At 41.0% G+C, this 23,045-nt stretch overlaps 1 protein-coding gene across 1 annotated transcript; it reads right to left on the bottom strand.

Moving 5' to 3' along the window:
* Window positions 1-3,039: 3,039 nt before the first annotated feature.
* LOC133459232 (rho GTPase-activating protein 22-like) lies at window positions 3,040-13,959 on the bottom strand. The gene is made up of 9 exons (XM_061739103.1): window positions 13,655-13,959; window positions 12,287-12,400; window positions 10,921-11,128; window positions 10,704-10,836; window positions 10,192-10,265; window positions 9,898-10,019; window positions 7,424-7,655; window positions 4,955-5,893; window positions 3,040-3,398 (listed from the first exon to the last, which is right to left on the bottom strand). The coding sequence occupies exons 1-9, from the start codon at window positions 13,797-13,799 to the stop codon at window positions 3,161-3,163; spliced, it is 2,205 nt and encodes a 734-aa protein (XP_061595087.1). The 5' UTR covers window positions 13,800-13,959; the 3' UTR covers window positions 3,040-3,160.
* Window positions 13,960-23,045: the final 9,086 nt, after the last annotated feature.

Here is a 23,045-nt window from a genome sequence, read left to right as displayed (position 1 = left end):
AGTCAGAAATGACAGCTTGGTAGAGGATGGCAATGCCCAGGACTGTCACTTAGGTAGGAGCACGGGGTGGTAAAAATGGGAAAAAAACCGGGATAAAAATATTAAAAAAAAAAGAAAAGAAATGACAGCTTCGTTTAGCTGATGCTGAGTTAGCACAACTTGCTGATTGTTTCACAAGCCTTCATAGTATAATATGACTTCATATTAAATAATTATTGTAACACAAAAAAAGATAAATACATTTAGTCTGCTGCAAAGTTGTTCATGTTAAGGGCAGACAGTGGATATTGACCTTTAAAGCCGTAAAGTGTTGTGACTACCTTTCTCTGTAGTGGCACATTACATTATGGGATATAATATAAGAAGTAGACCTGTCAGTTGCAAACCAAGCACCAATATGGTTGAAGCCGACCCGGAATTACAAGAATCGTCTGACTGAATTGACTGATCACTGGAGGACTGGCTCCAAAAAAGTGAGTCCATTTCCTTGTCTCCCATGTTGAAATGGCCAACTTTGCAGAAAAAATATATATCAGTAAAGCCTGGTTAAAAAAAAAAAGGGTTTTATTCTCAATAGCTTGATTTCATATCATCACAACTGTTGGGGGGTCTGTAGTGTAATCTTTTGATTGGCAGTCCACTTAGCCAATGACAAGCCATTAACACTTCCTCATCAGTCATCATTACGCTAGAGAAGCAAATGGGCATCTCTGCTTATCCAGCGTCATGGAAATGGAGCAGCTATTTCGGATTTCACCACCAAAGCAACATCTGAAAGGGCATATTCCACTGCAAACGTTCATCAACAGCTCTGCAGCTGATTGGCCGATGGAACAGGTAGCTACAGTTAACTTTGACTGACATAAGGTGGGTGTCTTGTAGTCGGTATCCTCGACCAAATTAAAACATAGCACTGTACAGTACAAGGAAAAAGAGGCTTCAAAACTTCTCTTCAGAAAAACCTATTGCTGATGTCACAAATCGTGTGTCCAGTAATCTTGAGTAATCCTGGACATTTTCTTGGAGCTAACACACCTGAATCGGTAGACACTATCAGTGCAGTATGCAGTTTCAAAAACGGCCCGTGTGTTCTTGTAGACGAGTGAAACGTTGTCATTTTTAGCCCAATTACTGTTCCAGTTCAAAACCTGTGCCTAGCCAAGTCACCTGCAGTTGTTGCTCTGCTCATTTCAGCCAAGCAGCCTCCAGTGGCAGCTTGTGCTGGCTGGAGAAGACTAATTAGCCCAGAATACATTCAACATCACTGAGCACTGGCAGTGGTGATGGAAAAAAGCTCACGCTTGTAAGTTACAATTTTAAAGTACAAATGATGTTGTGTGACAAAATGTAGTTTTAAGATGTTTTCAAGCAAGAATGTGATTTATCTTACTTTATATTTGTGTTTAACTTGTCAAAACAGAGTCAGTTTGAACTGAAATTATGAAGAGGCTCTTGCTGAGCTGCATCATCATCAAATAGGCTGTTCTCCTTGCAGTAGAAGGATTGAACTCCAGGTACTTTGAACTACCAAGTGCGCAACACCTAACAATGCAAAGACAGTTAAAGTATAACTAACTTAATGACAGAGCAATTGGCCCCTTATGTTTTGATGGACCATTGTAGTGTCTTTGTAGTGTCTGGCGCTGAAAGTGCAAAACATGTTCACTGTTTTGTTTTCAGAACAGTTTCGATCTCAAGAAATTTCTGTTCATGTCCAACTCATTCCTGAAATGAGTGTAATATTCAGTGTATTTTGTTGTTGTTTTTATATAGAAAGAGCCTGGTAGCCACTTCAGTAATATATCTCTTCAAAAAAGCAGATTTGATATTCAGTATAACCAGCTCTTTTGAACTGTGAGTGTTACATCATTTTTATAAACAGGTCTGCTGCTGGGTTCAACGCTGCATTCAGCCAGAAGTCAGGGATCCTTGTTGACTTGTGTCCTGAGTTTGGAAAATGCAAAAGAAACATGCACTTTGAACTATTCAAACATAAAAGTATTTCCCTGTTCAGTTCACCTGGTACAAGTAAAGACTATCAGATGATTTACAGAAAGTCAAGGGTTGAATTTCAGACTCAGTAAATGTGTAATAAGGCTTGTTCTGCTCATAAACAACCGTAAACATGCTTGGTTTTGTCAAAGTCAAAAGCAGGAAACATTTGTTCTCGGCGATAGTTGGAGAAATAAGGACAAAAAAATAGGGATGAGAGGAAGGGAGGCAGCAAATGCTCATATAAGACTCAAGGCAAACACACTGGTGTTTCCTGTAATACCTGGGCACAGGAGGAGGACTGAAGAACTGACAGAACTGAAAGTCTGGCATCTGAATTTGCATCTTCTGGAAATTTTCAGATAACAGATCACAGAAGTCTTGCTGAACTGGAAGAGAAGTACATTGCCACCAAATGTTCCAGTGAACCAAACCAACAGTCTCCAGGGGGGAAGATCCAGATCTCTAGTCTACAGGTGCATAAACTGTATCAAATTTAACCTTACTGACCTCTCTCTGGAAACAGTGCCAGAGCCAGGCAGTTTTCAATGGGGAGGTCATGGTGGGGCGAGTGGAAATGTTAGGGTGGCCAAGACACACAATCATATGGAAGTGAAAACGTATGTTACCGTGATGCAACCATGTGAAAAACGTCTCCACAGACCCTCATGGGATGAAAGACAGGTCATTAGCGTGTGCATCCGTAGAATAGGTCCTGCTTGCACCCTGCTGCTGAAAACAAAGTCCTTGCGTCCATGGTGGCCAGTATGGTGGCCAGACACGCTCTCCAGATGCCAAGGCCATCCCTGGCCAACCCCCAAATCTGCCACTGTCTGGAAACCAAGGCCAACTTTAGGAAGGTTAGTTAAAATTACAAAGAACCTTTGCTGAATCAGACAATAATGATTCAAATCCAGCAGTTCCCTTTTTGTCCTGTCGTTTTCTGAACTATTCATTCCCATTGCAACCAAGGTGAACCCCTTTGGGCAGCTGAGCAAGGCCCTTAACCCTAACTGCTCCCCGGGTGCTGTAGAAATAGCAGCCCACTGCTCCTAGTCCAACTAGAGATGGCTTAAAAGCAGATAATAATTTCCCCTTGTGGGATGCATAAAAGTTAATACAAATAAATAAATAAAGTACTTTCAAGGTTTTATTTTTCCTCAGATACTCAGATACTTCCTCCCCCTCTTCCATCGTTGTATCCTCTTCTCCTGACCTCTCCATACATGTGGCAGAACAACTCCATCTCCCTCTGCAGAGTGCTGTTTCTCTGGTCGGCGTCAGCTTTGGCTCTCTCCATGTTGCGAATCTTGACCTCGGCGACGCTCTGGCTTCGCCTCTGCTGCTCCAGACCGAGCCGCAGAACAGCAACCTGCCGTTCGAGGACGTCGTTGCAGCGCTCCAACCTGCCGCACACGCACACAACAACACACATGGCCGGAAAACCAGCAGGAAAATTCAGGATGGCTTTGTTTTTTTACATGCAGTCATGCTTTTACTTACTCAGACGTTTACTTATTTTTATTTTCATTATTATTGTTGTCAACTTCATTGGTTAATTTTTATCCTTTTTTAATGTAATGCCTACAGGATTAGGGTTTTAAGTTTCTACTTGTTCGGGGATGATGTTTATTTCCTTGTTAAAGTGATGTCTGCAAGGATTATAACTTTATACGGTACTTTAATGGCTGATGCCTCTTATATTGACAAAGGTTTGGTCTTAATTGCCATACAATATACAATGCCTCCAGTTGCACAAATGCAATACGTACTAGCTTCATTCACTACTTCGGTTTCATTTCTGAAGTTCATGTCAGAATACGACCATATTGTCTGGTCATAAAAGCTGGAACCACTGCAGATGGCAAAAATCTGATGTGTCACTATTTCCCTGCTACTGGCCTGTAAACGACTTGATCATGGCGTACCTGGGCTGTGTAGGGTGACGCTCTTGAGGCCTGAAAAGCTGAACTTTTCTGAAATTTGTAAGCAATGTTCGACTCAGTTTGACACCAACTTGTCATCACACCAACACGCACATGAGAACTAGCTGTCACTTTCCACTTTGTGATGATCTCTTTTCCTGCTCTGCCCAGCTGGCCTCTGGCAGGAGGGTCCCCCCTTAAGATCCAGGTCCTTATCCAGGTTTCTTCCCTCCTAAAGGGGAGTTTTTCTTACCACTGTTTATCTTAAGGTTTTTCCCTCTCTAGGGGAGTTTTTTACCTGCCATTTTTTATTTTATGTTTATGTAATAATTGCTCGGGAGTCAAGATCCTAGAGACATCTGTTGTAATCAACGCTAAATAAATTGAATTGAATTGAATTGAATTGAATTGAATTGAATTGAATTGAATTGAATTGAATTGAATTGAATTGAATTTAATTTAATTTAATTTAATTTAATTTAATTTAATTTAATTTAATTTAATTTAATTGATCCCAGATTCCCCCAAGTCCAGCATGTCAATACTGCCTCGGGACAAGGTTAAGAAAACAGCTCTGTTTTCGCACGGTAAAACTGCGGAAGTGGCATTTGTGAACGTAGTCTCATGACGGTTACTGACACAGTAACATTTTTGGTTTACATCCTTTTGTATTACACACTGAAATGCTCCCAATTTCTGGAATAGTTTATAAATACTATGCACTAAAGAAGGAGAAGCATGTAAATCCTTTCCCACTTGTCTTTAAAGAAAATTTTTATACATTTTAAATACATTTTCTCACTCATTTGTTGAGATCTGTGGAGATATTTAGGATCACTATTTAAAATCACTATGTAAAAATAGCTTAACGTCATTTGCATTTTTCACAACATTTGAGATTTAGGAGGCATTGCCCAAACTATTGATGTATCACTTATAACATGTTTAAATAACGACTTGCATGTTATACTCCCAACACTTGTATTAAAAAGGTCAGAACCTACTAATGCACCGGTAAACTGTGGACTGTTTCTCACCTCTGTATCCTGGTCTGGAACTCAGCCTTCTGCTGGGCCATCTGCTGCCGCAGCTGGAACACCTGCAAGGGACTGTCCGTGGCTTCCGACTGAGACTCTGGCCCCTGGAGGTTTGGAGGACCAGATGGGAGGAACACATCTGAACTGCCTGTACTGAGAGGACTATCACTGCGGACCGAACAGGAGGCCAGAGAGTTTGGGTGATGCGTATCCACGTCATCAATGTGATGGTTGCTGTCTTCATCGTCATCTCTGTTTTCCTTTTCTGCCTCTTGCTTTGAAGGCAACTGTTCAGGTGTCTTTGGTAACATGTCATGAGTAACTGCCTCTGCATCGTCGCTGCTCTCATCCAATGGTAGTACCTCACAAAAAGACCATGAAGAAGAGAAGTCTGTCATCAGGCCCACCTCCTCTAGCTTCACCTCTGCTTCACAAGTTCCAATATGCCCTCCAGGGGCGTTAGTTTCACATTTTCCACCTGTAACGTTCTCTATCGTCTGACAAATAGATGCTCTGTCCAGGTTGTCGTAGGCAGAAGGGGTGCTGTCCTCCTGTGCCTCACTGCTGCCCCCGCTGGCTGTTTCTGCATTCACACCATCTTCCTTTGCACCATCAGAACTCCAGAAAGGAGCTGCTTTTTCTAGATCTGGCCAAACTTTTGTCCAGCCAGTGAGCAGCACAGACTTAGCGCCGTCTGGTTGTGGGTCGTGTAGCTGGAGGTTGGCTGTGGTGGCTTGAACATTTGCACGAGATGGTCCAAGGCCAGCATGAAGCTGGTAATAATCCACGTCGTGTCTGTCAGAGTAGTGCTGACTGGACTGACTGGAGGAGGACAGGGGATAGAAGCAGTTCTCTGGGTGAGAGGAGGTGTAGCGATGGCCGAGGTGTTTCTTCTGGCTAGAGGACAAGTCTGCTTTGGCAGTAACAGTGAAGATATTGCTAAGAAAAGAAAATAAGGGAAAGGGTTATCTAAAAGGGTTATCAACTTTCAAACCAATGGGGTCAATTGTGCTGTTGGTTGGCATTTGACAAAATGACCTGCAAGTTTCTAAAAATATTGCAATTTAAATAGCAACAATAGTGTGTGCTGATAAATGTACAGTAAGTACGTAAAGTATTACTCGGCATGCACAATGTGTCTACCATCTCCTAAAAAGGCTCAGTTGGGCTGCTCGGTGGCACAGTGGGTTAAGCAAGCGGCTCATATGCTGAGGCTACAGTCCTCCTGCAGTGGTCGCAAGTTCAAATCCCGGCCTGCGCACCTTTGCTGCATGTCTGCATTCTCTCTCTCTACCCCCTTTCTTGTCTGCAACTTGAATAAAGGGCCCAAAGAAAGGCTCAGTCAGGCTTCATATTCTTTTCTAATCACTATTTGCCACTATACATACATAGGACAAGTCTGAGATATAAATGGGCTGCAAAAGGGGGTCCATTTGAGACTGTCTCTGAATTCTCAATGGTTATGCTACATTTAAATACGTATATATTAAAAAAAGTAAAAAAGTCAAAAAAAAAAAGAAAGCTCATCAAAAGGGTTAGATATTTCAAGAGATGGGAATTAAAAAACAGATTTCTGCTCAATAAAGACAAGGAGACTTTTGGAGGGACAGAAAGAGGGAGAGTATTTGTCCTCTATGAATGAGGATAAGGACAGATTTTCACCAATAGTGATGTTTCTGTGTGGACGTTCACCAGTTCATTGACCTCTCTGTCCACATTATCGTTGTATCATTCCAGACATATTTTGATTTGGAGCTTAAACCCTCAAGGAAGTCGGGTCATCTCCTAAATTAGCTACCGGTACTCTGTGTATTATAATCTTCTCTTGGAAAGAGTTGCTTTTCTGAGCTTATTTTCTTCATGTCTGTTTGTAATACATCTCATGTTCTTACCATCATAATTATCTTACTTCAAATTGTACCTACTGTATACATAAAGTAACATAGTTGTTACCAGAAAAATAAAGCCCTCTATGCTGAGTGTTGGATCTTATTCCTACCTTTCTGAGCTGTAGTTATGCCAGGAAAGTTTACAAGTCATGTGCATGTCAGCCCTACTGTTTCCCCTACATAGATTAAAAACAATAAGTATTATCTGGGTAAAAGGAGTTTTGATAAATAGGGAATGTATATAATAAATATGTATAAATGTCTTGTAAGCCCTTATAGGCTGGGCACCTTAGACGTGTATGACACATTAATAAACAACAATTAATTCATTCTTTCATTCATTCAATAGGGATGTAAGTCAAATTCACTGCTTTTCCTGACAACAGCGTGCTAAAAGGCTTTAAATTGGGTTTTACTTTCAGGTTTTAACTCTAGTGTTTTGGACTGAGATTCTGTTGCTCTTGTGATTTTCTAAGGTTGTATGCTGGACCTTTAAAGGATATGAAACATGTACCGGTACACTTGAGATGTTGTGAGTGATGGTTGTCGGGGAGGCTCTGGTGAAGCAGATGTGTTTTACCTGGGGTTGTCTGCATGTGCAGCTGCTCCGGCCTCACCAAAGCGATCTGCAATAAGAGGCAGAGACAGCTGGCGAAGGCAGGGCAGCGGCTGGAGATGAGGCTGTTTCAGAGCACCTGGAGATGCACGTGAACTCACAGGTGCACGGCCATATGTGGGCGGAGGAAGTTTGGCAAACAGAGACTCGTGTTCTCGGATCAGCTCCAGCATCAGCCCCTGAACCATTGCTGCACCTAGAACATAGTCAGATAGACACATCCTGAACAGCCTCATTAGGTTTAAATGGTGCACCAGAGGACGTTCTTTCACACACTGCTCCGCAAGATGAACATCTCCCCCAAGGTTCACTCCCACTTCTACAGAGCAACAAATGAGAGTGTCCTCACCTCCTCCATCACTGTGTGGTACCCTGCATCCTCTGCCCACACCAAGAACAGTCGGGACGGCACCGTGCAAACAGAAAGCCATCTCATGGGCCTCGAACAGGAGTGTGTTCTGCACGATGGCAGATCCTGGCAGAGGGCCAGGAGGATAGTAGGGGACCCATCTCACCCAGCTCACTCCCTGTTCACTCCCTTCTCATCAGGTCGCAGGTTCAGGTCCATCAGAACCAAAACCACCAGGCACTTGAACAGTTTTTTTCCCCAGGCCACCACCCTCATAACTAAAGGCATCTTAGCCTTGCAGTTTCTAAAGACACTTAAAGAACACTTTATTTCCTTTTTCATTGCTGTCATCCTGTAAATACTCCTGGTCATTGTATTACATACATATTATATATTTTTTACTTACATATTATATTTTTTCCATTTTTATTTTTAATTTGTTATTTTATTGTCAAGTAGCACTGTTTTTTAGCAGGTTAAATGCCTGTGTACATTGTACATTTGGCGAAATAAAGCGATTTCTGACGTCTGATTTCTGATTAAAGCCTAATTTACGTATACTTCTTCTGCATCATTTATGATAGTTGTCTGTGAATTCATATAAAATGAATCGGCCCATTTCCACCTTCCTGTTGGCCAGATTGTCGGGTGTTTAAGCCTCGCTTTCCAGCGTTCCTGATTCTGATCTGTTTTCTGCCTGCCTGCTTGTCTGCGTCCCTGCCTGATTCCCGGTTTTTGGATTTTTGCCTGCCCCTTCGGATTTGTTTGCCTGATCTGCCTGCCTGCCCGGTTTGACCCCTGCCTGCCTTTGACCCGATTAAAGCCTCTTGAACTCTGATTCTGTTTGGTGTTGTGCTTTTGGGTTCTCTGTCTTTTGAGCCGTGACAGTACAATCTGGCAAACTGGAAGGTGGAAATGGGCTGGTATATGAGGGGAACTGATGATGAGGGAAACCAGGTGTGGAGCTGGACGGGGAAGCACAGGTGAAGGGAATGAGTGGATTTCTGGCTGATGAGGGTGGCAGGATCTGGAATGATAGGAGAGTCAGTTAAACAGTAAAAAAAACCTATCCTACACTGTGAAACCGTGACATATTGATTTAAAAATTTTAGTTTGGACTTTTAGAGCTTTTCACAACCAAGCCCCAAAATAAATTGGTGATCTTTTAACCCCTTATTCCACAGCTCGTTCACTTCGGCCCTCAGATCAGAACCTTTTATCCGTACCAACAACATATTTTAAAACTAGAGGAGATCAGGCTTTCCAATCCATTGCCTCTCAACTGTGGAGCGCTCTACCTCCTGTTCTGCGTCACCGGCAGGACATTAATACTTAATACATAATAATATTACTATTAATACATTAATACTAATAATTTTATGTTTGTTTATTGTTTTTATGTAAAGCACTTTGTGCTGCATTTCTTATGCATAAAAGGTGCTATATAAATAAAGTTTGATTTGATTTGATTTGATGATGGGGCAGCACGGTGGTTTAGTGGTTAGCACTGTTGCCTCACAGTGAGAAGGTTCCCAGTTCCACTCCCAGGCCCGGCAGGAGTCTTTCTGTGTGGAGTTTGCATCTTCTCTCTGTGCTTGCGTGGGTTCCCTCTGGCTTCCTCCCACAGTCTAGAAACATGCATGCTTGGTTAATTGATGATTCTAAATTGCCCGTAGGTGTGAGTGTGAGGTTGCATGGTTGTCTGTCCAGGGTGTACCCCTGCCTCTCACCTATAATGAGCTGGCATAGGCTCCAGAAGGATAAAGTGGGTATAGAAAATGGATGGATGATTGATTGATTGATTTACGCCACTTACACATCAAAACATGCATTGGGATGGTTAAGAAGGTATTCTTTATAACAATTTTTGGATTGCATAAGAAATGAGGCATAAATCTTGACTGTTTTCAGATCTCTTTGACATTATTTATACTGTTTTTTTCCTGTTAAGGGTCACGGGGTTCTGCTGGAGCCTACTCCAGTGCCCTACTCCAGTGCCTACTCATCAGAGCCTATTCCAGCTCTCTTTCCAGATCATGACTTTAAAACAGGACAATAATCGGTAATTGATATTGTATTGAATGTCTACCTCCCACGATGCTTTGCGGGTCTTCAGCTTTGGCTCGGAGGATGTTCGGCCCAAACACAGTTGCTAAGTTCTGAACGCTCATCTTGTTACTGCTGGAGTAACTCTGGACCTCATTCAGAAACCTACACACACACACACACACACACACACACACACACACACACACACACACACACACACACACACACACACACACACACACACACACACACACACACACACAAATTGTGATGCCAGAATCAAATCAGTCTAATTATTTTTTGATCAAATAGCAAGAGGTGGTGGTTATCTTACTGGCAGATGTAGTTGAGTAGGTTGAAGTTTGCAAATGGAAGCTCATGAAGAAGATTCCTCAGGTCCTCCAAACCCTGAGCAATAAAGAGGGTTGGAAGAAATTTAGGAATGGGGGAATATCAAGATCAAGGATACAATCAAGAAGTACAAAAATGTCTAGGTAGTCTTTTCATACTGACTTTTTTCATTTATTTGGTTGGAAAATGCCATGAGGTTGAGGAAGTGATGTAACATATATTTATATAAATAGGATGTTTTTCTTGTGTTGTATTGGTGTTTTTCATGTTTACCTGTGGGAAGGTCATTTGGTACTTTGATGTGTGACCAATTTGAAAAATCAGCTTTGACAACCATTGGAGACTTTTTTGACTCTTGCATCCATTGCTGAAAAACGGTGGTTGTGTTTTTGTCTTTACAGAAGAGTTTAAACACCAGAGTTGAGTCAGGGCATGATTTTAAGAAGGGATTACTTGTCAACATAACAGGTTGAAGGTGAACAGAGCTACAGTTACCAGTGTGCGGTCACTTGTTAGCTTCTGGCTGCAGAGCAGGAAGTCTGGGTAGTGGCTGTACGGAACCAGAGGTTCTGGCAGCTGTCTGAGGTACAGCTTCAGCAGTGAGGCCACTGTATGGACGTCTGTGTTACTGTAACCAAAACACAGCAAACTAGATTGTTAAGGAAAATGTAATCAGAAATCAGTGATGAGGGAAAGAGGAGACTGATTGTACCCGTCAAAGGTTGGTCTCTCCCCCGAATCAAAGGCTTCCTGCAGCTCCTTGACCCGACTGGTCTGTCCAGGTTGGCGAAACAAGCCCACCTCATGCAGACCACGTTCCCGGATGTAGTTCACACACTGCTCCACCACCAGAGGAACCAAACGTACCCCGTACCGTCGCTCGTACAGTACTGTCTCCTCCAGACGCTGACCAAAAACTCCTGCATGAGAGAAAGATGAGATTCTTCTCTGAAATTAAGATCCACCAAAAAACAAAATATCTAATCCTTGAAGCCATTTTTCCATTGCTAAGTAAAAATTGCAACTGTAATGTGAATCTTGGGTATTTGTAAGGCAAGGCAAGTTTATCTATATAGCACAATTCAACACAAGGTAATTCAAAGTGCTTTACATTGACATTAAAAGCGGCAAGACAAAATTAGACAGTAAATTACAAATAAGATTGAAAAAATTAAGAATAAGATGATAAGAAAAGAAGTAAAATAATAAAAAGCACAAGCTGTTAAAAATAAGGGCAGTAGATTACAGCAGGTAAGTATTTAATTTAGGAGTACGCTTCAGTAAACAGTAATGTTTTTAGGCCTGATTTAAAGGAGCTGACAGTTGGAGCAGACCTCAGGTCTACAGGAAGTTTGTTCCACCGGTGAGGAGCAGAATAACTGAACCTTGCTTGGTTCTTGTTCTTGGGAACCACAACAAACCAGATCCAGATGAACCTCAGGGGTCTGGGAGCTTCAAAGGAACTAACAGATCCAGCATGGATTTTGGTCCAAGACCATTCAGTGCTTTGTAGACCAGCAGTAAGATTTTAAACTCTATCCTTTGACTCACTGGAAGACAGTGTAGTGATTTCATGACCGGTGTAATATGGTCCAGTTTCCTGGTGTTTGTAAGGACTCTGGCGGCAGCAATCTGGATCAGCTGCAGCTGCCTGATAGATTTCTTGTTAAGGCCTGTAAATATGCCATTGCAATAATCAAACCTACTGAAAATGAACTTGTAAGCTTCTCTAGATCTGCAAATGTCTTTCCTGGCCATGATTTGAGATGTTAGATGCCTTAGATGATTCCATTCAACCCATTTTCAGGCTTCTCCATGTTTTATTTGGAATAGCAATCACCTGTGTTTTGCATCCTCATTAGACACACAGTCTAAACTGTTTAAGATGTTAATACAAAAGCAAACATTTTTGTTCTAGTTGCATATCTTTTACTGTCATGTAAAGGCACAAAGGTTCATGGTTTAGGTCTTGGGTGGAATTATTCCGTTGAGATGGTTAAGAGAATGCTAGGTGTAGGAAGTAGGTTATGCTGTTTTAACACTTAATACTGACTGTTTGTCTCTTTGAGTGTGATTACCTGTGAAAGGGATCCAGACTCCCTTGTTAAGACTCTTCAACCACTCGTCACCTTGACCGGCGCTGTTGGATAGGAAGAAATAGGAGCCTGGGCTGGCCAGCACATCTCTGTTACCTACAAATACACAACCATGAAGGGTTTCATTTGACAAATAAGATGGCCTGAAGCATCTGCACCTCATTTCTTCACCTTACCATATAACAAGGTAGCCTGATTCTTCAAGGCTCAGAAAAAATACACCAAATTAATCATTTATATTAGAAAATCAGTTAAAGCATGTGAAATAAAGTCGTGTTAATTTAATTTGAAGAAATGTTTGAGTATTTTTAGGAATCATCATATGCCATTTTGCAGTCTCCCATCACTACAATCAACAAAAATCCTGCCAAGTATCTTTGGACTCCTGTTATGTGGTCACTTGCAACAGCTGCGTGTTGTTGCATCATACTATGTCACACATCAACAGCAATGCAACTAGCTCACAGAGCTAAAGCGGGCATCACAGAGAAGACATGAAAGTAAAAAGTGACATGAAATAAATGAATGAATAGAAAACAAGTCAGTGATTGAGCAAGAATAAATCTCAGACAGTGTCATAAAAGGGATTTCCATAGGAGGAACTTCTGAACAAAAATAAATTGTAAAAGTTCTTTTTTGCCACTTTTTCAGACAATTAAAAGCCATGACACACATTACGTCCGTTGGGTATCTTTCAGTCTAAGTATCTTGCCACAAGCAAGATTTTTAAAAAACAACAACTTTTAAACTTGTGGATTTTTTAGGTACTCATGCAAGTTAGGTTCATTGGTTCTTATATGAATGTAGTGATTGTAAGTTTTTATGGTTTTTATGGTTTATCCTTTTTTTGGTCGCTTTGTGACATTGTGAATGACTAGGAACTCATCCAGGTCGGACTAACCCAATGACATCTGGGAAAGACTCCACAATACGATGCTGAAGCAGATGATGAAGGGATAGGAAATGTATGTACGAATACAAGTGATCATTGGTTCTGTCTTGATCATAAAGCATAAACCTACAGTAGCTTGATCCAGATGAACAAAACCAAACTAACCAACATAAACTGACCACGTTTTCATGATAGTCAACACTCTGTCCCCTATCTTTCCCATCATGCTGTGCTCCCCGTCCTCCTCAATGTCACATTTAGCACATGAAGACACATATGCAAGAGCACACACCATCATCTAAAAAAAAAAAAAAAAGGATAAATAAATGCACAGGCCTGAAGACCCTGACTCAGCATTTAACAAGCCTTGCTCAAGGGCAACACACAAACGCAGAGCTGGAGTTTCTGAGGAGGATTAACAAGTAATATGCTGATGGTTTGTCGATGTCGTGTGTTACCTTTGTGGCCTCTGCTGTCATGTTTCCAGGACTTGAAGCAGCTGAGTCCCATGCTGCGGCACTCCTGCTCCGGTTGTAGATGCTCAGCGCAAAGTACACACAAGCGTGTGGCGTATTTTGAAGTCTTGTGAAAGAATTTAAGCATGTGAGTAAGTAGGGATATTTCAAATGCTTTTTGAATCCGGCAAGTGCACCTTGATAGACCAAACGGAGCCTTTTAAAAAGATGGATCATGTGAAGCAAGTTGACTGATACTTCTCTCTCGCGGGTGGATTGAAATATTAATCCATCTTGGTGGAAAGTTTTACAGAGATGTTGTAATAAGAGGTTAAGCCTCAAAAGAAGGGTTTTTGCAAGGCTCCAGTCGGTGAAGGGGTCCAAAAATGTAAAGTGGTCTTAAGACAGAGAAAGGCCTGAGTAAATGTAAAAAAAAAAAAACTTGAGAGAGTGTTAATAAAAAGGTCCTTCTGGGTACTGAGGATTAACCATGTAGATCACTGTTGATAAATAAATAAATGGATGCCTGAAGGTTCTCAAGACAGTAAGACTTTCCTTCAATATGAATTTGTGCTAGATGGCATAATAGTGGCGGAAACACCAGTGGAAGACCTGTAGAAGAAAACTTGTGGATAGATTTCTGGTCGGTTTCTCAGGTTTTCTTAAGTGGAAGTGACACAGGAAGTGGAAATTACTTCAGAACGCAAGGGATTTTCAAAGAGATGCTCTTAGTAGGTTGATGTACATCTTGTTTTTTTTTTTTTAAGGTTTATTCCAAATGGGAATGGTGAGATTTTAGCCTCAAGTCTGGTAATGACAATCACTGACCCAAAAGAAGATCTTTGGAAACACATTCAGGTGCTTTTTTGAGAGAAAAATGAAATGGTTTTGCATTAAAAACACACAGCAAAGAGAGGTTCCTGGAGGATAATGTGGGACGCCCAAGGGGGATTCTTGGTCAATCAGGCATCCAGAGAAATTCTTCTTCAACATTGAGTCACAGAACACTTTTTTAACATTTACTGACTGTTTCCTTTCATTATATCCATTGGTAAGATTTTCAAACCTGGAAATGACAGCACTGTAGATGAAAAAATATTGATCCATAAGCATGCAAAGTTTTTAAAATGTTCCAAGTTCCTTGAAGCTTCCTTAGATGGACTTTGATGGTTTATTTGTTGACTTGTCCAGGGTGCACCCCCGACTTTGCCCCCACAGAGACCATGGTAAGGCTCCAGCGGATTCCTGTGACACTAGAGCAGGAATAAGTCTAGATAATGGATTGATGGAATGGTTCCTCTTGGTACTGTTAACTTCATTCAAGCATCAGCCTTCATCACAAAAGATTTCGATCATTGACCATTAAGCTGAAGCCCTCTGTCTTCATTTATCCTCATGGTGCTCTAAAGTAGGCAATTATTATGCGAAACATACTGTCTCACTGGAGACTGAATCCAAAACTGTCTCCATCCACGAAGAGCAGCAGCAGTAAAATGTCTGACTTCACTTCCTACGTCTGGAAGATGTCATGATGACCGTCTTACTGTCCCTTCCTTTAGATTCCTCTTTCTCTGATGCCGGCCAATGAAAAGTTGAACCATCCTGGAGAACGTAGAACTTCAAGTCTTGCCATTTTCTTCCCCCAGTCAGAAAATCGGGCTAGTCCATCGTCCGCATGGTAACATATTAGAAGTACCATGATAGTATTCCTTCCTTCATCCTCCCTCCTCCCCTTGTCTCCCTCCCTATGTCCTTCGCTTTATTAGCTCTTTAACTGGATGCCCCGCTCCATTTCCAGAACAGAACCTGTACATCTCAATGTCCACATCGTCGCCATCTCTGTCCCTCTTCTTACTCTCCACCTTCACTCCATCCCTTCCCTCTTCCCTTGTTCCTCTCTCCGTCCCCGTCCAGCTCGTCCTTCCGTCTCTTCCCTACTGTCTCCCCAGCTCTCTCTCTCTTTTTCTTTTCTCCCATTTCCCAGCAGCGCATGTGCCCCTACTTGGCCCCCCTCCCCATTTACCTCATCAATAACCATGCTGTGTGTGTGTGTGCACTTGTGTGTGTGTGAAAGCTGTGCATTAGGAAAATTGGTTCTCTGCGACGCAGAGCTGTTTTACCAAAGTAATCACAGCTTATGGCAAGAGAGGGAGAGAGATGATCTGGCTCAAAATCTGCTGCTGCTGAGGTATGGCCTGCTGCGGCCGACGCACACACACTCACACACACTCACACACACTCACTGTCACTATCACTCAAGTGGACATTAAAGCAAGAAAGGCTGGTTGGCCCAGTCAACTTTTGAACTCAATTAAAGTATGAGGAACCTCTCCGTCTCTATACAGTCCAATTCAATAAGCTTCATTGGTCTGAAGTACGTTCAGTGTACTGGTAAAGCTACGTTTGTAATCAATTACTATAATCAAATATTAGCTGTTATCCAAACAAAAGGTCAAACATTGATGAAAATTATGCAAAATATTTACAGCCCATGGAGTCAGTAAATCCGCTCTCGAGAGTTCACCAGAGTTTGGAGGAAACAGTCGTAAGTTGTTTATCAGTGTGAATAGACCATTTGCACTCCTTGGCTGCACCTAGAACGTTTGTACATACAGTGGGACAAAAAAGTATTTAGTCAGCCACCAATTGTGCAAGTTCTCCCACTTAAAAAGATGAGAGAGGCCTGTAATTTTCATCATAGGTACACTTCAACTATGAGAGACAGAATGGGGGGAAAGAATCCAGGAAATCACATTGTAGGATTTTTACTGAATGAATTGGTAAATTCCTGGGTAAAATAAGTATTTGGTCACTTACAAACAAGCAAGATTTCTGGCTTTGACAGACCTGTAACTTCTTCTTTAAGAGGCTCCTCTGTCCTCCACTCGTTACCTGTATTAATGGCACCTGTTTAACTCGTTATCAGTATAAAAGACACCTGTCCACAACCTCAAACAGTCACACTCCAAACTCCACTATGACCAAGACCAAAGAACGTCCATTCATCCATTATCTATACCCGCTTTATCCCTTGCAGGGTCACAGGGGTCTGCTGGAGCCTATCCCAGCTATTTTTCAGGTGAGAGGCAGGGGTTACACCCTGGACAGGTCACCAGTCCATCACAGGACCACTTATAAACACACAAACCATGCTCACAACCACACTCATGCTCACACCTACGGGCAATTTAGAATCACCAATTAACCTAATATGCATGTTTTTGGACTGTGGGAGGAAGCCGGAGTACCCGGAGAGAACCCACGCAAGCACGGGGAGAACATGCAAACTACACACAGAAAGGCCCCTGCCAGGCCAAAGAACGAACAAAATTGTAAACCTGCACCAGGCTGGAAAGACTGAATCTGCAAAAGGTAAGCAGCTTGGTATGAAGAAATCGACTGTGGGAGCAATTATTAGAAAATTGAAGACATACAAGACCACTGATAATCACATCATGCATCATGTATCGTGGATGTTTTTCTGTAAAGGGACCAGGACGACTGATCCGTGTAAGGGAAAGAATGAATGGGGCCATGTATCGTGAGATTCTGAGTGAAAACCTCCTTCCATCAGCAGAGCATTGGAGATGAAACGTGGCTGGGTCTTTCAGCAGGACAATGATCCAAACACATCGCCCGGGCAACGAAGGAGTGGCTTCATAAGAAACATTTCAAGGTCCTGGAGTGGCCTAGCCAGTCTCCAGATCTCAACCCCATAGAAAATCTTTGGAGGGAGTTGAAAGTCCATGTTGCCCAGCGACAGCCCCAAAACATCACTGCTTTAGAGGAAATTTACATGGAGGAATGGGCCAATATACCAGCAACAGTGTGTGAAAACCTTGAAGACTTACAGGAAATGTTTGACCTCTGTCATTGCCAACAAAGGGTATATAACAAAGTATTGAGATTAAATTTTGATATTGACCAAATACTTATTTTCCACTATAATTTGCAAATATATTCTTTAAAAATCAGACAATTAGATTTTCTGGATTTCTTTTTTTTTCATTTTGTCTCTCATAGTTGATATACCTGTGGTGAAAATTACAGGCCTCTCTTATCTTAAGTGGGAGAACTTGCACAACTGGTGTCTGACTAAATATTTTTTGCCCCACTGTATATTACGAACAGAACTGGTAACAAAGGGCAGCTGTTATGTGAGTCTAACTTGCCCTATAAACGCCCTATATTGTATTTATCGGACTGCTATGACAACGAAATGTCCCTGTATCTGCATCTGTGTGTGGTATACCAGTAGCACAGTGGCTCAAAGGAAGGCTCTACAAAGTGAATACAGCCCAAAAAACCATCGGCTGCCCTCTCCCCTCACTGGGGGACCTACACAACAACCGCTGTATTACAGTTTTTCTCAGTCGCTTTGGTACATTTCTCAGATCATCCTCGACATTTGCCAAACAGTAAGTGCATTTCTCAAAACAGTTCGTACAAATAGCAAAACACCATGGATTACCTGCAAAAGCCAGTCTCTTGCTCAAAATCCTTAGTTCATCTCTCAAAATTAAATATCTGTGTCAATGAACGTGTCAGTGCATCAGAATCACAAGTGCTTGTGTCATTGTGTACGGATAAGACAGTCAAATTGCTTAGTCTTTATCTCCCGTCTTATGGCATTGTTTTGTACAACCATGGTGCAAATAGCCTCCTCCTGTTCAGGTGTGAAAAGGGGCCCTCTGCCACCCCTGTGAAGTTGTCTTGCAGTCCTATGTGGAAAAAATATAGTAATGCAAAACACAAAATTGAGTAAGATAAAATGTCACTGTATATAGTATACTTACTGTATATTGTAAAATGAAAGTAGAATACTGTCATATTGTATGAAGCATTACAGAAAGTATACAGTATTACAGTACACTGCCTATTGTTAGATTACATACCTGTTCTGTCGACGAAAAGTCTGAACGATTGAGGACACAGTCGTTTTCCCAACATTTGGCTGCACCCTTCGACCAGCCTCGGCCATTGTAAGCCCATGATTGAGAACATGGTCTACAAGTGTAGCTCTTATCTCATCAGGAACGTGCATATGTCCTCGGCCTCTTCTGCCTCTTCCTCTGTTTTGCCTCCCAACTCCTCCGCCATGCAGCCTCACTCCTCTTCCTCTTCTTCCTCTCTCTGGCTGTTGACCCCGTCCAATTCCTTGTCCTTCCATTGTCAGACATTGTAACATTGTGTTGTGCTCCGGCTATATGTATACTTGCCAGCTGATAGTTCATGAGATGCACCTTTGAGCTATTTCAGAAAACTGGTTGATCATTGGTTGATCTAATGCTTGACATATTTCCCTTCATTACAGAAAGTCAAGATTCACCTGGGAACAATTTACCAATTCAGGCCAGATTTAGAAACAAAGTCTAATGGAAACGTATAGAAATATGCTGACATATTATGACAACTTGTTCAACCATTTTGCATGTAAAGACTTATGCGATGAACTAATGCCTAAATGTTGTGGGGGGTGAGACTATTCAACAGAGACCCATTATAATACATTTTGATCAACATGACATAAACAACTGATAATGTAGGAAACAGCAGAAAATTGTACATTATCATTTGCATGGATGACAAATGCATTTGCAACTTGTTCAAAGAAATGAGAAACTGCTTTTCTGATGTGCACAAGTGACACTATAATGATGTGAAGATTGAACAAGTAGTTTTGAGAATTTCAATTCTGATATGAGAAATGTACCAAAGCGACTGAGAAAAACTGTAAAAAAGCAAAACATATCGCAAAGGACAGTTCTCACCCTGGATACTCTCTGTTTGCACTGTTGCTCTCAGTTAGACAGTACAGAGCAATAAAAACAATAACAACCCGATTCAGAGAGTTTTTATCCTACAGCTGTAACAAAACTCAATCTACTCAAAAACAAACTACAAACTGATATGAGGGATTGTGTGCAAGTGTAGGCTATTTATAATTATTAATTGGTTTTAATCAGTTATTTGTTTTATTTTGTGTCGTGTGTAAATGTTTTATATATTATAGTATTTATTTTTTAGCACTGACTGATGGCACTTTTAATTTTGTTTTTATATAACAATGACAATAAAGATCTAATAAAGCTATATATCTAGGGAATGAATGGCCCCTGGATAACCCTACTCCCAAAGCAACCCCTAAAGAGTACATTGAATAGCTCGGTCCAAGTCCACATAGCATAGGGGGGCTAGTTGAGCAAACCCTAGTTAGTGAGCGTATTATTAACCTGTTCAAGTGTTTCCCAGCCGGGGTGGAACTGTCATGACCGTGTCCATGCTGTGCTGTTTCTGAGCTCTAGGTGGGGCTAACGGGCTTCCCAAAACCCTGAGGTGGAGCTTGTTCCTGCTTGGCCACCGGCTTCATTATCCCATCTTCTCAGCCAGTACTAAGACCAGCAGGAGCAACCAGCCCCTGCTGGATTATCCAGCTACTCTAGTGGTCATTCTGGCTCCTTCAAGCATCGCTCTCAAGTATTTCCCTGTGATAACTTTTTTAATGATTTCTTCCCCAGAGATCTTCTGAACCAACCTACCCTCCCCAGTCTTGTGGAGCATCTGTTCCAGCGTTTACCTGGGTTACTGCCTCATCTACATGCCTGCCCGCCCCACCTAGAAACACTACACCAGAAGCACACAGCACACTTCCCCCTCAGCACCCGGAACCCTCCTGGATCCAGTAAACACATGTATACCTCTAATAGGACCCACTAATCCTCCCTCTCCACCTCAGCTTCCTGTTACTCCTGGAGAAACTCCCTTGGACTACTGTTGGCTTTTTTGTGTGTAATAGATTACATGTATTTATTTTATTTGTCTATTCATGGGTCTGATGCTCCTAGACGGCTTCACAAGCCGTGACAGGAACCCACGTTGTTCCTCCTCAATCCAACGTTCAACTATCAATCAGACTTTTTTTTTTAACAGTAAAGATTTAAGTGCCTTTAATCATTGTAGTGCTTTGTACAGGTGTCCCAGAACAGTCTTTTCTCCATATGGTTATGGCGCCTATTGATGCAGTATCGTCTGAGAGATTGAAAACTCACATGTGTCTCAGACTTGCTCCTTACTCACCAAAATTACTACATGTTTAATTATGTTAAAAGAAATATACAAATTCCTCCCATAAAAACCGAAAAAGACCCGGTGCAAAAGTGTGATGAATGTGGTAAACTGAATTTAGACTTATAAAATATACTTGTGTTAAAAAGGAACAGCTGGTAGGAGACCAAATGACATCATAGTGTTAATGTGGAAAGCTTGAACAAACAATCCACCTCAGTATTGAATTACTTGCACTTTTGTCTCTGACACACAACCTGAGACCTGTTTGTTATAGTCACACGGTGGCACACATTAATGCTGCACTGTACATCTCAGCAGTTTATGTGTTAAATTGACTGAATTCTAATCTCACTTGAGAGCCTTTCACATCTGGCTGTCGATACAAATGGCACCGGACAACAGACTCTTCATTACAAAGTGCTGTGAATGACTGTGCACGTGCTCTCTGCTCTCCGCTAAATGAAATGTGCGACCACATGCCTGGAAATATTTAGCTCTCTCCAGTTTCTGTTAGAAAAAAAAAAACCTGGATGACTGAGTCTTCTTGAGAGGACACAAAGTCCACCAGCAGCACCCCCATGTGATCAAACACAAAGAGTACACTTTTAGCCATTTAACTGTCCAGCGGGCTCATTCAGCTGCCAAACATACATACATTTTAGAAGGAAATTATTATAGTAATCTAAATATTTAAAAAAGAAATACATATTTACATAAAATGGAAAACGTGATATGGTATATTTAGAAGAAGAGAAGAGAACCACTTGTGCTCGTGTTGGAGTTGTGTTCGAGTGTCAAGATTCAAGTCATAAAGGTGGGGTATTTTTATTTTTTATGTTAGGAAAGCAATTCAAGCCTGCGGCTGCGTCAAAGCCACAGTTGAACATGCCATCACTCATCTTTCATTTCTTCATGCCAACTGTTTTCTAACATCTGGCTCTCGAAGGCTGTTTCCCTCATTGATAAAGATATCGATCATTACACACCTGCTCTTTAAACAGCTTTACAAATACATAACATGAAGCATTTTCAAATATACATATTGGTTATGAAAATGAGGAAAAGAAATGTAAATATGAGATATTTAATATAAGAAAAACAGTTGAATTTATTAAAAGCTGTTTTTAAATGACATCTATGTTTGTTTGTTTTGTTATTCCTTAATGTCTGGTATATGAAATAATACAGATCAAAATTCCATTTTTTTATTAATTTTTTTTTTTTAATGTGTTTACTATATATTGAAATAGAAAAAACACCCCAAGTTTGAATGGAACAGATTTCTAATTAATTTCTTTTTTTTTGTTTGTTTGTTTGTTTGTTTGTTTGTTTGTTTGTTTTTCTATAGCGACACTAGGTAATTTTCTCCATTTTCCTATTCATTTTATTTAGTATTTAGATTCTTCTTTTTCAAACTGTGCAAGACTTGTTTGTTGTTTTGATAATGGTTGGTGTAGAAATAAATGTATTAGATATAATACATCAAGACAAAGCAAGGCAGGTTTATTTCTATAGCACAATTCAACAATAAAGCAAAGTGCTTTATAAAGACATTAAAACATAAATAAAAAGAATGATTTAAAATGTAAAAAAAAAACTGCAATAAAATAAAATAGAATAAAATATATAGGACTCTAACCCAACAGAATCAGGCATTAAAGGGTTAACGGAGGTGTTGGTTAATTTTATTTCACATGATTTGGTCAGTGTGTGAATATTATAAAATGAAGAATGAAAAAAAATGTCCTGAAAACAAACCGGTGGAGATATGGAAGTGTCCAGTAGAGGAAGGGGTGCTGTTATTCAGAGGTGTATAATCCAGGTGCTACAAAGTAAAAACCTTACTTTATGGCACCTGGATTATACACCTCTGCGCATATTTAACAAGATTTATTTTATCCAACAGCATCCTGATGCGTTAGAGAATCCCTGTGGAATGTAGGGAAAAAGTGTTTATAGCACCAATCTTTAAGAAAGAGGCTGATGTCCAGCTGTAACAAGGGATAACGCTGATAAGCCACATGATGACGATCTGGGAGAAAGAAATGGGAGCTAGATCTGGAAAGGTAGTTTTTATCAGCATAAATATGATATCGTGCCAAGACAGAGCGCTACAAAATGCAGTGTTTCCTTTAAAAATGGTGTTGGAGAAGCAGAAAGCTATTTGTCGGATGGAGGTGCCAAATTGTAAGCGTAGAAAGGTATGTTAGAGGAATCCAGGACAGCATGCCAGTGGTGAGGCGTGCAGTAGTAATAAAATCTGATATAGATAGATCTCACTAAATAGGACTTGTCAAAACAGAGAAAGGTAGATGCAAAAAAATAA

The sequence above is a fragment of the Cololabis saira genome, chromosome 14, assembly GCF_033807715.1.
Source record: "Cololabis saira isolate AMF1-May2022 chromosome 14, fColSai1.1, whole genome shotgun sequence".
NCBI lineage: Eukaryota > Metazoa > Chordata > Actinopteri > Beloniformes > Belonidae > Cololabis > Cololabis saira.
The sequence above is the reverse complement of the archived record's forward strand: the minus strand, read 5'-3'. Positions and strand labels throughout refer to the sequence as shown.

What these genes read in the sequence shown, in the direction of transcription:
- LOC133459232 (XM_061739103.1), bottom strand. Translation starts at nt 13,799, where the DNA reads ATGCTTAAATTCTTTCACAAGACTTCAAAATACGCCACACGCTTGTGT. An exon ending in AGTCTGGATCCCTTTCACAG is followed by an intron (nt 11,129 to 12,286) that starts GTAATCACACTC and finishes TCTCTCATGCAG; the next exon opens with GAGTTTTTGGTCAGCGTCTG. An exon ending in CTACTCAACTACATCTGCCA is followed by an intron (nt 10,020 to 10,191) that starts GTAAGATAACCA and finishes GTGTGTGTGTAG; the next exon opens with GTTTCTGAATGAGGTCCAGA.